Source organism: Astatotilapia calliptera, chromosome 23 (genome assembly GCF_900246225.1).
Source record: "Astatotilapia calliptera chromosome 23, fAstCal1.2, whole genome shotgun sequence".
NCBI lineage: Eukaryota > Metazoa > Chordata > Actinopteri > Cichliformes > Cichlidae > Astatotilapia > Astatotilapia calliptera.
Window position 1 is genome coordinate 43,010,272 of NC_039323.1, and position 17,512 is coordinate 43,027,783.

At 42.9% G+C, this 17,512-nt stretch overlaps 1 protein-coding gene across 6 annotated transcripts; it reads right to left on the reverse strand.

Moving 5' to 3' along the window:
• Nucleotides 1–1,708: 1,708 nt before the first annotated feature.
• On the reverse strand, nt 1,709–16,633 carry cd99 (CD99 molecule). Of its 6 annotated transcripts, XM_026158248.1 has the most exons (14): nt 16,303–16,630; nt 11,888–11,920; nt 11,746–11,805; nt 11,247–11,279; nt 10,989–11,036; nt 10,786–10,824; nt 10,349–10,402; nt 9,833–9,910; nt 7,911–7,931; nt 7,631–7,651; nt 7,243–7,263; nt 4,846–4,956; nt 4,695–4,748; nt 1,709–3,346 (listed from the first exon to the last, which is right to left on the reverse strand). In XM_026158248.1, the coding sequence occupies exons 1-14, from the start codon at nt 16,361–16,363 to the stop codon at nt 3,318–3,320; spliced, it is 663 nt and encodes a 220-aa protein (XP_026014033.1). In that variant the 5' UTR covers nt 16,364–16,630; the 3' UTR covers nt 1,709–3,317. The 6 variants fall into 6 exon arrangements, with proteins under 6 accessions (XP_026014033.1, XP_026014035.1, XP_026014034.1 ...); XM_026158250.1 differs by lacking the exon at nt 7,911–7,931; XM_026158249.1 differs by lacking the exon at nt 7,243–7,263 and having other exon boundaries at nt 16,303–16,629.
• Nucleotides 16,634–17,512: the final 879 nt, after the last annotated feature.

Genomic DNA, 17,512 nt, shown 5'->3' on the forward strand with positions numbered 1-17,512 from the left:
GACTTAGTGTGAGTAATAACTGTGCATATGAGCAGTGAAGTGCTTTAATGATGTAGCGTCTATCAAAGAGAACAAATCCTGCATTTCATGACCTATGTGGCTGTGGCAGCTTTTCCAGCAGCTCTGCAGCACCGCACTACACCATCTCCGCCCGTCTAATCTAATCTATTTTATGGACTTTTGTATCATTGATAGCATTAATGTATCTTTTAAAAGACACCAGCATTCACATGTCCACCTCACAGGTGTGACAACCAACCCCAGGACCAGTGCGATGCCCACCTGACCCAGTGACAGCTGCCTATTATGAGCTCAGTAAGAATGCAACGCTGTGTGTCACCGTTACATTCTTTGTTCATAACAGCGCATTTGTTGAAACCGTATGTGTGTAGGTGGTGCAACATCGACAAAGCCAGTCCATATTAGAGGTTAGAAATTAAAATGGAAATGAGTGGTTTCCATCAAATTTTTTTAGATCATATCTGGCTGAATATGACATAAGATTTCATTATAAACTAGATGAAACATAAAGAAACTCCTGTTTTTTATGTGTGTATTTCTAACTTTCTGCTTCTTCATTCAAATCAAACTGAGGTTATTGTACTCGGCCCTGAAAAGCTTAGAAATATGGTATCTAAGCAGATTCTTACTCTGGATGGCATTACCTTGGCCTCCAGTAACACTGTGAGGAACCTTGGAGTCATTTTTGAGCAGGACATGTCCTTCAACGCACATATTAAACAAATATGTTAGACTGCGTTCTTCCATTTGTGCAACATCTCTAAAATTAGAAATATCCTGTCTCAGAGTGACGCTGAAAAACTAGTTCATGCATTTATTACTTCCAGGCTGGACGACTGCAATTCATTATTATCAGGAAGTCCTAAAAACTCGCTGAAAAGCCTTCAGCTAATCCAAAATGCTGCAGCAAGAGTCCTGACAGGGACTAGAAAGAGAGAGCAGATTTCTCCTGTTTTGGCTTCCTGTTAAATCCAGAATTCAAAATCCTGCTCCTCACATACAAGGTCTTAAATAATCAGGCCCCATCTTATCTCAATGACCTTGTAGTACCATATCACCCTATTAGAGCACTTCGCTCTCGCTCTGCAGGCCTACTTGTTGTTCCTAGAGTATTTAAAAGTAGAATGGGAGGCAGAGCCTTCAGTTTTCAGGCCCCTCTTCTGTGGAACCAGCTTCCAGTTTGGATTCAGGAGACAGACACTATCTCTACTTTCAAGATTAGGCTTCAAACTTTCCTTTTTGCTGAAGCATATAGTTAGGGCTGGACCAGGTGACCCTGAATCCTCCCTTAGTTATGCTGCAACAGGTGTAGGCTGCCGGGGATTCCCATGATGCACTGGGTGTTTCTGCTTCACTCACTATGTGTTGATAGACCTCTCTGCACTGAATCGTTCGTTTTTATTGGTTCTGCCGGAGGTTTCTTCCCGTTGAAAGGGAGTCTTCTTTCCCACTGTCACCAAAGCGCTCAAAGGGGATCTTCTCTGTATTATTCTACAGTCTTTACCTGAATATGTGTATTCTCATAAAAACTAGAGAAGCATTTAGATATGAAACAAGTCCAACAGCTTTGCCTTTGCACTCCAACAAAAGGATTTAAAATGAAGCATAAAAATGGGAGCAGACTTTCAGCTGCTCAGGTACGTTTGTGTGGACTTGGTGCAGGTTAAACACAACGAGGGTTCCAAAATACAAACACAGATCATTTTATTTGAAACATTAGCGTACATTAAATCCACTCACAAATGCAACATTTCTCTCATCTAAGTCAGATGTAAACAACTAAATAACCTGGATCACATCTCGGTTTGTAAACCCAGACAAATTAGTAACAGACTAACAAAGCTCAAAGCATCTGTACACACCAGCTCCCCAACTATCTACATCTCACAGGGATGCAAACTATTTCAATATTTTAGCATCGTAAGAGTTCACATCACATTACAGTCTGAGTGTCTGCTGATGAGCCCTCAGACTGTAATGTGAAGCTCATTTATGACCAATGTCCCAGTGTGAGTCTGTGGGACAGCACACAACGTGTCACACTAAAACAAACACCTGATGAGCATAAATGCGTCGGCCCAGTGGTCTGTGGCTGCTGCTCGTCTGAGGCACTGATTCATTAAACCTTTCACAAACTCTCTGTTTGCTAAACATGAGCCGACACATCTACACATCCCATGTAAATATACCAAACACCTGAATTCAGCTGCTAAATGTTCAAACTTTTAGTGACATCGTATTTAGGACACTGTGTACAATTACTTCTCATCTTTTGGCATAAATCATATGTTGATAAAGAGCTGCTGATTCTGAGCGTTCATCTACAAAGCAGCAGACTGACTGTTAGGACGATAAAAAGGTTTTGGACAGACGGAGGAAAATGAATATTTATAATCAAGCTCAAGATAGCAAGAAACTCATGTTTGTGCTGTATGTTACATTAAGAGCAAAGATCCTAAGAGTTGGCTACAACGAGTGCAATAATAAATGTGCATTTTTTGTGTTTCATGAACAGATGTGCTCACACTGCAACCAACACTACAAACATCTCCATGCGCTCAGCACGGGCTGTGCTTCCTGCTGTCGTTTACCAGCACTGGAAATGTGCGTGGCCTCCTGAAGAATGTGCACTTCCACTAAACGCTTAAATCATGCGACAAACACGGTTCTTTTACTCTAAAATACACATTTTCAGTTGATTTTCATCGGTCACACACTGAGCCTAAACTACAGCTCTCCTTCAGTTTGAAACACCTCCAGGGACCAGGCTGGCTAGCATGAACACACCCTGCTCCAAACGGGGTCACTGCTGTGTTTGGATGTGTTCATTTTGCGCTGCCCAGCAGCTTTTATATCCCTGTTCTCTGCAGAGGTGTGCTGCAGAGGTGTGCGCTACGCTGAATAGTATATGTGTGTATTTAGTAAACTGTAGTAACGAGTGTTTTAAACGGGAACCCTACAGAGGAGACTTACTGTTAAAAATATCACCTGCATGAATATTTGCACCTACTTTAAAATAAATGTGTGTATTACCACAGTGCCAGAGTATTCATCTTTACAGTAGTTACACACAGCCAACAAACACAAATACAATGCTCCTTTCAAATCACCTTTGGGATATTCTGATTTTTGTTAAAGACACAAAGAGAAGATGCACACTCAGATGTTTGCAAATGGACAGTCTTCAAGCTGGGCTACAGTTGTAGTTCTGGTTTAAGTCGATCAGGCTGCAGAAGCACCACCAACAAGGCTGACTGGAAGTTGAATGAAGTCCTCTGGCAGCAGGAGAGACGCGTCTAGTTTGTCTGGAGCAGGTTGCTGAGAACTGAAGTTAGAAAGAGCACAGAGATAAGCCAGTGCCTGTTCACAGTCACCACCAGGGGGCAGGCTGGGCTTAGTTAGTCTTTTTGGTGCTGTTCTGGATGTTGCCAATATCACGCTCCATCGGACCTTCATTTAAGACTTGTTACATATAATCACTGATTATTTCCCCCTAATCATTCTTTAGTATTCGAGCTGCGAACAGCAGACTGATCTGCATTCAAACATTTTAAATATTCACTTTGTGCACTCTGATTTTTCTCCTTCCAGTTCACACTTAACATGACTTTATCATATCAATGAACATCTGTTAGCAAACAAGCTCACTCACTGCTCAGGTCACACATTTCAGAGCGTAACAGTTTTAAAACTGTTGACTGACCAGTCATCGCTCCTGTGTCACAGCTGAGAAAACAAGTAACACTAAAGCTACAGTAACTAGAATCTACTCTGTAATGAGGGGCTGAGAGGTACTCTTTACTGTTACTCTGTGACAGCGTGACAGTCAAGCACCCCAGGCAGGTCTCAGTGATCACCTTGGTGATGGGTGTGGTCTCGTCATGAAGGTTCACTGAACGGTTTGATGAGGTGATGCTGCTGTCCTCAGCAGATCTCAGTCCAGTGAACACTCCTTATTAACTCATTCACTGCCAGGGTTTTTGAGCATTTTTACTCATTTTTGAAGAGCCACAGAAAACTGTGTGTTATGATCATATAAACGCTGAACCTACCAAAATGAAGAACAGACTCTCTTCTTCCATCCAAAAAAAAAAGCTTGTTTCTACCATTTTCCATTCTTTAGTAATCAGCTGTAGAAGAGAGGTGGGTTCCACCAAAAATGCCTGTTTTGACCACAAAAAGGGAGAAAACGAGCTTTTTGTGAAAAATACATTTCAAGCAGTCTGATGTTCACTGACAAGCTGCCCGAGGTTGTATTCTAGCCCCTCCCATTGGAAACGTAATTGACGTCTATAGACGTCAATGGCAGTGAATGAGTTAAGACACCTTTTGCAACTTCGTAGTAAGCAGCCAGCTTGAGCCTGATTCATGGCCGTGTCACAGAGCCCTGACGCTCTGCAGCCTTCTCACAAATAAACTGTGAATTATCACTGGTGTAGAAGTAAAGACAGGAAACAAAGAAAACAGTCTTGTTTCTCCAAAAACCTCACATTTTTCATCTGTTGAAGCCCTTCGCCCCTGGTGGTGGAGAGAATACGATCGTACACTCCCGTCTTCAACCCAGGTTACAAAAATCAAGATGTGCAGGCCGTCCGAAACAACACCAAAACTGGCGCATGCGCGGGCAGCTTTGGGGCGTGTCACGCCACCGTGCGTGGACTGTGAGAACTTACCTTGAGGCTCGGAATGAGTGCCTTGGTGTCCTTTACCACTCTCTGGATCTGCACCTGGATCAGAAACACTTATCAGGATGATGTCAGAGTCCTGTTATCTGTAATCAGCAGTAATACTGAACTCATTATTACAGAAACGAGGGATACCGACCTCCCTGCAGCTTGAAGCACAGTTTCTTCTTCTGATAAGCAAAGTAACTGGACGCTGCTCCCACCAGGGCAACGCCTACGGCACTGATGATTCCTGCAATCGGACCACTCCCTTCGAACGGAAAAAGGACACAGACATTACTGGAAGGGACCCACTTTAAATGTATTCAAATTCTATTTTTTAATCGGTATGTCAAATGACTTCGTTTATCAAGATCAGAGTAAAATCACTTTAAAGCAGGAGTGTCCAACTCCAGGCCTCGAGGGCCGGCGCCCTGCAGGTTTAGACGTGTCCTTGATCCAGCACAGCTGATTTAAATGGCTAAATGACCTCCTCAACATGTCTTGTAGTTCTCCAGAGGCTGGGAATGAACTAAACCTGTGAATCAGGTGTGTTGACCCAGGGTGAGATCTGAAACCTGCAGGACACCGGCCCTCGAGGCCTGGAGTTGGGCACCTCTGCTTTAAGAGTGGCAAATGTTTGCAAATACTTGTAACTTGATACCTGCTCAAGTGAGAAATCGAAACAGCGCTCTGTGTTTGTTTGGCTCACAAACATGATCGTTAGAGTTTAAGATTTTAGGAACAATTCAAAAAGCTTGATCCAGACCCAGTCCATGAGCTGTAATGACCACAGTTCACCACACGATGGCGGTACCTGTGGCGTTAATAACTTTCAATGCCACAGTTACTGGCAGCACTGGGAAAATGTGCAGGAAGGCAAATGAAAAGCAGATGCAGCAGCTCCAGTGCAGGGCGTGGCAGCATGAATAATGAAGCTGTTCTTTGAAGCCACACTGAGTCACTGAGCTTTGTCTCATGATGCTGCCGATCACTAAAACAGGGAGTTGCCTGGATATTAAACAACAAGAAAACAAGGCAGGCTGGCAGCTGTGTGCATGACTTACTGCTGAGAAATGTGGAGAATGTCACTCACTGCTCTCCTGTCTCACACAGGACCCCCGAGGGCTTAGCGTGATGTGTCTGTTATGTTATTATGATACTGGGACATAAGTCGAGGTCATTATAAAATCTAAATCCTACAGCACAACAACTCTTGTGGATTTAGGAATCATATTTCAGATACACTGACCGTTTCAAGCTGCTTTTATGATTTTATTATTATGTGTTACACTTTTCTCAAAATAAAATCCAAATCCCTTAAAGACTCGAAGCAAAAACCAAAAGTCCAGTCACACAAAGAGCAGTTCAGAAGCTGAGCTGTGCCAGAGAGAAGAAGCATCATCGGATCACACATCAGAAAGTCTACCCCGGGAAGTTTGCAGCTCTACATGTTGGATGTGTCAGCTGAGGCTTTCAATGCGTGCTATCCTAAGAATGCCGACTGTGGAAGAGATACGCAGGCGTGTCCTGACACAAAGGGATGGCAGTAAAAAACCTGATTTCCAGTAAGCAAACCAGTTGTCATGAACATGGATGAACATGTGATATTTAGCTGCATTCACAGTCAGACGTTCTTTAAAAAACTCTCCCAGTATGAGGTGCTGCTGGTATGTGGTCCCCTCTGACTGTCAAAGTACTACAAAGCACACATTTGTTTGCACAGCAACAAATTACACAGAAAATGAAGTAACATAAAAAAGTATCCCAATGACCACAATCCTGGCACCCAGCAAAACAACATGTCTAACTGCTCATTTTGAGTCCATCAGATATTGAAAACAGCTTTTGTAAACCGCCGCATGACCCAACAGCTCATTGCACAGCTTGTAACAGATCCATGGCCCGCTCTAACAGAGGTGTTAAGATCTGCTTTAAGTTGGACATCCAAACATAGAATTCCTCGGGCATGTTAGCGTTTAACATCTTCAGGATGTGGCCCCACAGAAAGTCTGGATCTGCAACGACACAATCGTAGCAGGGTTTTAACCAGAGGAACCAGACCGGGGGGCCATTAGCAACTTAAACAAAATGCAGCCCATCAAACAGCCAGCACATAATCCAGCTCCTACCCACCAAGGTAATGAGCTTTCAAAACAACTAGTAACAGGAAGTCCATAATGATAAAAACTTATGTAGGAAAGCAGAGGCATTCTGTGGTGCTTCCTCCATGACAGGAAACAGGAAATGACCAACAACAACTCAAGAGCTTCGATTCTGAAGACGAACACACAGGAAGAAGGGCTGCGCGTCTTCAAGGCCGAATAGATAAATGTTGGTCTCATGTGCTGAAACCTTTTTATAGCGACTGCACAACCAAATGATCCACTGTTATTATTACAGCTCATGATTACATCATCACCACATTTAAACAAATTCCACGTGATCATAAAAACAAGAACACTGTTAGTGCTGGAGACTGAGCATGGGCCTCATATGGAGGACACACTGTGCAGGTCTAGCAAAGCATGGACTGAAGATCAAACGTGGGACTCACCTTGAGGCTGGTCAGCGCCACCTGTGGGAACACGGGATTCACATTAATCAACAGTGTTTATTACAGACGTGCTTCATACTGTGACACTGATGTCATGTCATGCTAATGCTAACACGAGGACGAGCGAGCTGCCTTAGTGCAGCTTCGTGCTTCTGGATTCTTGTTTTTCTGTTTACTGCTGCATTCATGTGGTTCAAAGTGCGTCCTGGTTGTTCTTTATAACCACAGATGAACCAAAAGGCACACGAGTCCTCTAAGACTGTCTGCAGAGCTGCTGCTCTGAGGCAAACCTGTGTGTGTGTGGGTACAGTACAACAGGCCCATCGAGTGCTGCATTTCTGCACTCATCCAGGCAAAGCATGGACTGAAGATCAAACGTGGGACTCACCTTGAGGCTGGTCAGCGCCACCTGTGAGAACACGGGATTCACATTAATCAACAGTGTTTATTACAGACGTGCTTCATACTGTGACACTGATGTCATGTCATGCTAATGCTAACACGAGGACGATTGTGCTCATTGGCTGATCTTGAGCAAAGTATAAGTATTTTTTGTGGCATGATAACTTAGGACAGCAGTGCACTCCTGCTACTCTTGTTAAATGAAACATGTAGTCATAATATTTGTAAGGTAAAAACGAGACAAGATGAACCAAAATACTGCATACCCTGAGGACCCATGGCACGACCTGGAAGAAAAGGTTAGACGTCAGTCAGAGAGCTGACCTCAGACTCTCAGCACAGCAAGTCAACATGACATCACATACCTCAGTCATGACTTGTCTTTCCTGTCTTTGGTCAAAATACAACTAATTATTCTAATGCTGTCACTAAACCAAGACCAAGGGTGTCCATCTCCAGGCCTCCGGTGTCCTGCAGGTTTTCGATGTGTCCTTGATCCAACACAGCTGATTTAAATGACCTCCTCAACATGTCCTGAAGGTCTCCAGAGGCCTGGGAATGAACTGATCATGTGATTCAGGTGATCTCTAAAACCTGCAGGACACCAGCCCTCGAGGCCTGTGTCCTGTTATCTAGGAATTAAAAAACAAAAAGATCTACACTTGTTTTTCTGTATTTTCCTTTTTTCCAATGATAAGAAGAAACAACATTGCAGCAGTTCTGATAAACGATGAGACGTTTTGATCTGTCCTTTGGTAAAAATAGCTTCTAACCATTTAAAGGTCAGCAGAACAGCATCAGCAGCTCAGTACTGATCTACACAGGAGCATCTCAGACTGGTCCTAACGTAGCACCTTTCTAGTTCTGGTGACCACTTCAAGTCTAAACAAAAACAACAAAGTGAAAATGCTTTTATGTCCCATCCTCAAACCTCCAAATGTGACCAATAAAAACAGTTCCAAAAGCTCCATCGCAGCTTTTTAACCTTTCACACAGCGGTCACTGCAGCTATTCAAAGGCTGTTTACTTGTACGTCTGTCAGTGTTGATGGTATACTTGCACATAAACCACTGCACTGGACACTGATGTGTCCCTCCAAACCCTATTTGTTATAGTTTATATACATGCTGTTATATTGACATGTTTTTTATCAAAAATATTTGAGCTATTTTATAGTTTTTACACAGCGTATATTATTTATTTGTGTCTACCTAAGTGGATGTAAAAAACTCTTTGAAAAGTACACGTTTAAAAAGAAGAAGTTCAAAAATCTTTTTTTAAGCCTAAAGAAGAATAAAAATACTAAAGAAAAACATCCAGAGTGCGGCTGTCATAATTCATGCATGGAAGGGTTAAACAGATGTGCAGTAAACTCATTAAATAACAAATAAGGGGCCAAAGTGCATTAACCTCAATGATAAAGACGGCCAAAAGAATCTACTGCAATAAAGACTAAAAATAAAAAGATAGTTGCTTCTGTGCATATGAAACTGTCTCTTTTGTCTTTAAGTAATTTTAGTTCCCTCGAGACAACATCAAGGATAAATAATGAAACAGTGTTGGAGAAGAGCCACAGGGCGTCAACATTACCGTGACATTATATCAATGTGTTGTTGTCTTCCAGTGACACATGATACCATTATAGCAGCTGGGCAGAGTCAGCGGTAGTGAAGGGCAACAAAACACAACAACAGAGAGGAAGTACTGCACAAACTCCAAAATGTTTCCTAAATACAAACTGGAACCACTGAATTTTCTGACTCACAAATGGGAAACAAACTGCATAACAGCAGTAACAAAACACTTATCAGCTACAGTGCAGATTTAGACCGCGTTATAGTGCCATCTGTCATTTATATAATCAAAGGTCTACAGCTGCAAACACCAGCAGTATACAGCTGGAAGCACAACGAGTAACATCCTGATGCATTTATCCCAGGGGTGTCCAACTCCTCACCCTGGGTCAACACACCTGAATCAAATCATTCCCAGGCCTCTGGAGACCTTCAAGACATGTTGAGGAGGTCATTTAGTCATTTAAACCAGCTGTGCTGGGTCAAGGTCACATCTAAAACCTGCAGGGCACTGGAGGCCTGGAGCTGGACACCTGTGATTTAGGGTTACACAGAGCCAAGACAGAGACATAAAAAACGATAGAAATAACATCATAAAACAACCGTTATCGTACCTCCTGAGCGGCCTCCATCAGGCTTGTAGTCTCCAGTGCTTACATCAAACAAGTCGGAATCATCAAACGTTCCACCACCTGAAAAAATGATGAACAACCAATTATGCCGTCACATGAGAACACCAACACTTCTGTACTGCTACAGCTGTTTCCACATGTTAACAACATCTGCTGAGACTGAAAATCTGCCACAAAGACACTGCTTGATGATCAATGAACACAAATGTGGGTTTTCTTGATGAATTCAGTCGTTGTCATATCTTAAAAAGGTAAATTTATTTCCATTCATGGTTGTGACAGGAAAAGCATATGTAAGGTCACGTGATTATATCTGACCAAAACCTCAAAATGCCTCAATTATTATGTTTATTTGCCTTCATGATGTGCACTGAAGAACTGACAGGGAAGCAAAGAGACAGAGCCTCAGGTCAGAGCTGCTAAACTGGAATCTCATCCATAAATCAGTGTCGAACCAACAACCTGCCACTGACAGCAGCTTATGAAACAGAGGCTTACCTCCTCCACCCTTTGGTGGGTTGACAGCAGGTTTGTCAGGTTTAGTGGTAGGTCCTGTAAATACAAATGCATCATGAGAACCAATAATAATATATACGATAAACAGAGCAGATGGATTAAAGTCTATGTGGGCAAAGGCCCACCTGTGAGCACAGCAGCAGTGCTATACGTCCATGCTCTGTGCAGATAGCACCATGTTAGCATTGAGCCACACACAGCAGTCAATCAGCCAGACTCAACATTAATGACTGAGTCCAGACTGAATCTACAGCTGACAGCTCAAAGCAGGCGGGGGAGGGCCAGCCAGCTCGAGCACAGATGAACTCGCTCCACACTCTCTCACCCTTGTTGAGGCGTAAAGGAAACGCTTCCCAGTACTCACCATTGCTACTACTAACAAAACTGGAGTGACTGATGGGAATGATCCATGTCTTTACCTGGATTGACAGCGTCTCCCAGATTGAATCCATTGGAATCTGTGACATAAAAAAGAAAATTCTTCAAACACTGTAAGTGATGATTCATTTACCTTCAAATACACTCACACACAAAACAAACATGTAAAATCCATCTTAGCATCAATGTCCCTGCATCACAAATGATACAAAAGCACAGGATGTATGAAGGCTGTCAGACCTACCAGAGTCTCCAGGACTTGGTTTCTTGGGTTTTTCCGGCTGTGGCTCGTCTGTGGAAGAAAGATTAATTTAAACAAAAACAGTGGTGGACAGTCCAAGCATGGCTAACGAGGAGCTATTTTATGATTTATGCTTAACAGTTTTGCATTTGTAGAAGTAAAAATCAGACATGAGATTAAAAAAGGACAAATATATTACGCAGAACAAATTCTGACACTCAGCAGAAGACAATCAGTAAAATAAGACGTCAGCGTATCTACCTGGTCCAAATGCATCCCAAAGGTCTAGCTCACCTGAAGGAGAAACACATGGAATTAGTCTGTTAACCCGTCCACGTGTGTGGCTTCAAAACAGGAAGCTGTGCAGCATATCAACTGGGACATACGTTTAAATCTATATTTATACCGTTTTATTTCTGCTTTCACAGTCTTACGTTCTTATTATGAAGCAGTTTCTGGGAAATTTAAAGATGGCACGAATGACTGCCAGAGCCACAAAGAAGAGCATGAAAAACATCCAAGTTTGATTCATCGAGTTTGATTTACACAGACGATATGTTACAATGGATACACCTGTAATCTCATATATATACATATATATGTATGTCATTCATGTCATTACTGAGCACTGACATATTGTGTTCAGGACAATGGGACAGACTAACACAGATCATCATATGTGTAGTATACATCACTGTAAACAAAAGGCCACTGATGGCGTGCTTCAAAGTTCAGTCGTAACACATGAAATACTACAAACCATCCTTATTGGGCTGCTCTGGTGCCTTTGGCTTCTCTTTGGGCTTTTGGGTTGTCGTTTCTAAAGAAACAGAAAGAAACGAGTGAATGAAACCTTTAAAAAAACAATGCTAGGAAAAGTGCCCGATGTGACGGTCACTCACCTATTTCATCCAACCCATCCTCCAGGCTGAGTTCTGTATGAAGAAGACATGAGGAAGAGCATTACAGTTTAATAGTGGAGACTGTTGACTGTAACCACAGGAGGGTAACACTGTCACACTACATCACACTTCACATAAATACCCTTTATATTTATATCTATATATGTTTATATCCAGCTTTGTCAGCATGTCTGATTTCCTCTGAGTCTTTAACTAGCAGACACAAACATGCCCGTGTGGGCCCATGGTGGGAAGCTGTGAGTGACCTGGGTCATGAATGGAAGGCTGGGAGTACTGGGAGTGCTGGGAGTACCAGCAGAGCGAACATGTCCAGAATGGTGACGTCACATTAGATGGTTTCATGCACAGTGTGGACGGTGGCAGGTAGATGTGAGGTTCATGTTTCACAGTGACTGCTGTTTTTATTTCCCGCTGAACGCCATAGTTTTACATTTCTATCATGTTTTCTACGATATCATCACTGAATTATTAAGATGTTTGGTATCGTGTTGTTTATTTGTAGCCTTTGTTTATTAACATATTTTAAATACCTTCACGATCTGTACTTTGTAAAACTAATCTTAAATACCAGTTTCACTAAGTCGAACTTAGAACTGGGAAAACTGGCTGAAATTAACCAATTGAATTTTTTACCTATTCATGTTTTTATTGCAGAATGGAGTCAGAATGTTCCCTGTGCTATTGAAAGCAGCACTGAGTCGTCACAACCCACAGTCCACACTAATCGCATGCCAGATGTGCCGGGCCCACAGCTCACTGTGCCCCTTGCGTGTTGGATACAGTCATACAGTGTATTTGCTGGTTGCTAGGGCAGCTCTGACTGACACATCAAGAAGCTGTAAAAAGCACGAGTCACAACTGAAAGTAGGAGGTGTGAGCCGCACTTTGCCTGAACAAGTGCAGAAATCCAGCACTTGCTGGGCCCGTTGATCTTGTACTGTACGCGCCCACAGACAGGTTTGCCTCAGAGCAGCAGCTCTGCAGACCGTCTTAGAGCAGCGGTCCCCAACCCCCGGGCCTCGGACCGGTACCGGTCCGCGAGTCGTTTGGTACCGGGCCGCGAGAGTTGAGGCTCAGGTCTGAAATGTCTGGTTTTCAGGGTTTTTATCAGTTTTCAGCGTTATTTTGTTATCGTTTTTAGCATTTACGCGGTTTTCCTGGGTCTTTTCACGTGTGTTATGAATAGATTTTCTTTTTTCGGTACCGGTACTAGTTTTATTTTGTTGTATTTATCCGCGACACCTTAAAGGCCGGTCCATGAAAATATTGTCGGGCATAAACCGGTCCGTGGTGCAAAAAAGGTTGGAGACCGCTGTCTTAGAGGACTCGTGTGCCTTTTGGTTCATCTGTGGTTATAAAGCACAACCAGGACGCACTTTGAACCACATGAATGCAGCAGTAAACAGAAAAACAAGAAACGAGAAGCACGAAGCTGCACTAAGGCAGCTCTCTGGCCAGTACTCGAACTAGTTTTTGCATATATTCCTTTTATCTGCTTTGCACTTTTTAAATATAGTTTGTGACCAGATGAGTGCAGCATGACAAATGTTGTACAGCAGCAGGTGATGGACAACAGGAGCTTTCGGATTTTGTTTCATTTTAGTTTCATTCTCTGGTGTCTTCCTACAATTAGTTTATCCATGCTGGGAGTTTGTTGTTTAATTGTTTGGCTTATTATGTAATATATACGCAGCCTATATTTGTAGATCTGTGTGAAGGGAGGTTTCTTCATTTGATTGTTGGGTGTATTATTGTAGGGTCTACCTTACAATATAAAACACCTTGAGGCGACTGTTGTTGTTGTGCTGAATACAAGACAACTGAACATACAACGTTGCCTCTCTTCACAGTTCTGTCGTTAAAGATCTGACACATTTTGGGGTCAAGTTGAGTTTTTCAGTCTATTTTTCTCAGTCTGTTTCAACCTTGGTGGATGTAAGCAACATTTGAGTGGACATGAGCACACTCTAATCCCCCCCAGAATTCAGTCAACAGCTTTGAAGGTATCGTGCTGACAGACAGACAAAACGCACATATGCACACAGCACCACAAACCTACGGCCTTTTCTGACTCATGCCAGGACAATATGTATTACATGTAGATTACTGATCAGCTCTTTGTGGCTCTGATTCAGTGTTGCTCATGGTCACATGACCTGTGACAGGTGATGTAAGACGATGGCTCAGAGGTCCATCCTGGGAGTTCTGCAGTTTGGAATGTGTTTTAATTCTTTTCTCCAAATATCAATTTCCCATCAAACATGCGCGTATGGCCCCACGGTGAGCACGCCAGTGTGGGTGTTTCGGCATGTTTCCTGGGTTACAGTTATAATTTAAGATTTATGCAAAGTATCGTGACGAGCTGTGGGTGAAGTAGAAAACCTCAGTTACTACAGTGCGTGCCATCTACTTTAGAAAGCATGCCTGTGGTTTGCCATACCAGCTCTGTTTGAGTTTCATACAGGAAGTATGACAGAGGAAGACGTGCAAATGGCGTGCAAACTTTAAATGTAGCTGACACTCACAAAGGCTGGACTGATATCTGTCAGCTAGCTTAGTAACGCCCCCAAACAGGATGCAGAAAGGACACCAAACCTAGATAAGTGGCAGAAAATGAATGGATGTATTTTTGTCCCCATGACGTTTTCCCGTGGAAAAAGTTTATACCTTGGAGTATAACTATGTTGAACAAATCCTGGATGTGTATAATATGATGTGATATGATATGTGTGTTACTTGTATTTGATTTTTGGAGTTGTTACTGAGCACTTTCTTGTTGTTAGTGTCTTTAATGTCTGTAATTTAGTGTGATGTGTTTATTGTTATTAACCTCTGTCTCTCTTCCACAGCATGTCTTTATCCTGTCTTCCTTCTCTCACCCCAACCAATCACAGCAGATGGCCCCGCCCCTCCCTGAGCCTGGTTCTGCTGGAGGTTTCTTCCTGTTAAAAGGGAGTTTTTCCTTCCCACTGGGTTGGGTTTTTCTCTGTGTTATTGTAGGCTCTACCTTACAATATAAAACACCTGAGGTGACTGTTGTTGTGATTCGGTGCTGTACAAATAAAATTGAATTGAATTATCGTTGTGGTTATTTGTCCGTCTCCAAAACATGAACTGGATTTCCAAGAGGTCAAATAAATGTAATGTAAAGTGAACAGGGACTTGGACACTAGTGTTTGAACCGAGGAGAAGATCAGCTTGGTTGATTTGGATCTTCTCACATTAGTCCAAACAGATATCCAGCCACGTCAGGCCCACTCACACTCGCACTCACAATCTTTTCTACAGGCACCCCAACCTTCATTTGTAAATGAATGAAAATAAAACTGTTTGCTTGATCCTGACGAGCAGCATCTTTTCGCTCTAAACTCGTACCAGTCGTGTGACAAATTGCTTCCACTTCTGGAATTTGGTGTATTCCCAAAAAGGAAATAATCCTGGAAACCTCAGAGGAACCAGCTATCATGTGTTTGACCCAAAGAACAAAAAGACCAGAGGACCACACTAAGGACACTGTAACAAACATGTAATAAACATTTTTCAACATTATATGAAATGTAGTGTTAATGTAATTATTCCAAAAAACATCTCGAGTATGGAATATGTTGCAAATGATATGAGCTTCAAGCCTAAACTCTTTAATGACATCATTGCGCTCTGGGAGGAACATCCTTCAATCAATAACTCGAACATTTCGGCGGCTACTGTGTAGCGTCTGTAACTGATACATGTTTTCTAATAAACGGGTTATGAGTTTGTTTAGCGAAAGAAACGTCCGCTTTATTTGAAAAAGCACACAAAAACCCCACACAGGAAGCCCAGATCTCCCAGTTTTACACTGGGAATTGAACGCAGCCTATATCTGTAGATCTGTGCGAAGCTGGCAACATTAAATTTGCTTCAAAACCCCACGTGGGCATGACGTGATCAGCGATTGGCGCACACGCATTAAAGTTTTGAGAGACGTGTTACGCGCAGTTTCAGACGTTTGTGCGCACAGGAGGGTTGTTAACAGAGACAATGTTCGGATTCGTGAGCTGAACTAAATAAATTGTGAATAAAGGATGAGTATCCCGGTTTGGATCGAGGCAAACAGTTCAGCGTGTGCTCAGGTTGCAGGTTTTTGTGTGCATTGAACCACAGTCCTCAAAAGTTACACGTTATTACAAACATTTGTCTTATTTTACGCGTGTGGATCATATCGTCCGCATGTGCAAAGAGCAGACGTTATTACTACGAAATAATACCCAGCTTTTCAAAGAAGTGCTTCTTTGTTTATTTGCTTGTTTGTTTGTTTTTGGCAAGTGGCCAAACAACTTTTTAATTCGCTATACTCGTCTCGCCTGACCTTAAAAAGCAGTTACACACAATAATAATGGCAGCTGTGCTTTTACCTTGTGTTAATGTTCCAGTAACCAGGAAAAGCAGCACCGCAATCCTCAAACAAAGCTTCATGTTGGCTCTTCTTTAGCCGTGTGCGCGGGTCGGCGGCGGGTATTTGTGGACTCAGAAACACTCCGCTGGTGTCTTCTTACACTTCATGAGTCAACTTTGCCTGTGAAGCACAGACTGGGTGTGGCAGCCTCTGAGAGGGCGTTGTGCGTGAGACGCAGGGAAAGATACAAGAACAGCAAACGGAGCCTAAAATCTTTCAGTGATTTCCCCAAAATTTACATCAGCCGATATAAATATTGCAGTTCGTATGTTTGCTGCTGATTATGTACTTCAGTTACGCCTGTAGCTATATAAGACTGAGCTTTTTTAAGGCAGGTGGGAGGTCTTTCATGGGATGACTCATATTTTCTGGCTTGGTTGTAGCCCAAGGGCTCAGGCTCCTAACCAGCTTATACAACAAGAACCAGCAACAGTTTCTGAAACGTGTGTGCCGCCTAGTGTGTGTCCGCCTCTGTCATTTTACACCCTTTCTCCACATTGTTCATCCATTTTTGTTCCAGTTTAACTTTTACAAGTAATCTGATTTTTGGCTATGATTACTATGACATGCAACAGTTCAGGGGTGTATGCCCATGCCTGTGTGATTACAGAGAACTATAAACAGTAAGAGCTGATCTAGATTTGCAACATAAACACACCTGGGATGCCTTCTGCTTATCAGATCCCTGTAAATGATCACAAGAGTTTCAGAAAACTCAACTTCTGACCTTGAGGTCACTGAGATTCAAACTCATTCAAGATTTGGCCTCATCAGTGACAACGATGAGGCCGCCTACAGGGAGGAGGTGGATCGTCTGGCTGAGTGGTGCGACACAAACAACCTGCTGCTTAACACCGAGAAGACCAAGGAGCTCATCGTGGACTACAGGAGGAATGCTGACCCACATCCACCCATCCACATTAAGGGGACGGCTGTGGAGCGTGTGAGCAGCTTCAAGTTCCTGGGAGTCCACATCTCCGAGGATCTCACCTGGACGACCAACTGCTCCAAGCTGGTCAAGAAGGCTCACCAGCGCCTCTTCTTCTTGAGGACTCTGAGGAAGAACCACCTGTCCTCAGACATCCTGGTGAACTTCTATCGCTGCACCATCGAGAGCATCCTGACCAACTGTATAACAGTCTGGTACGGGAACTGCTCTGCCTCGGACC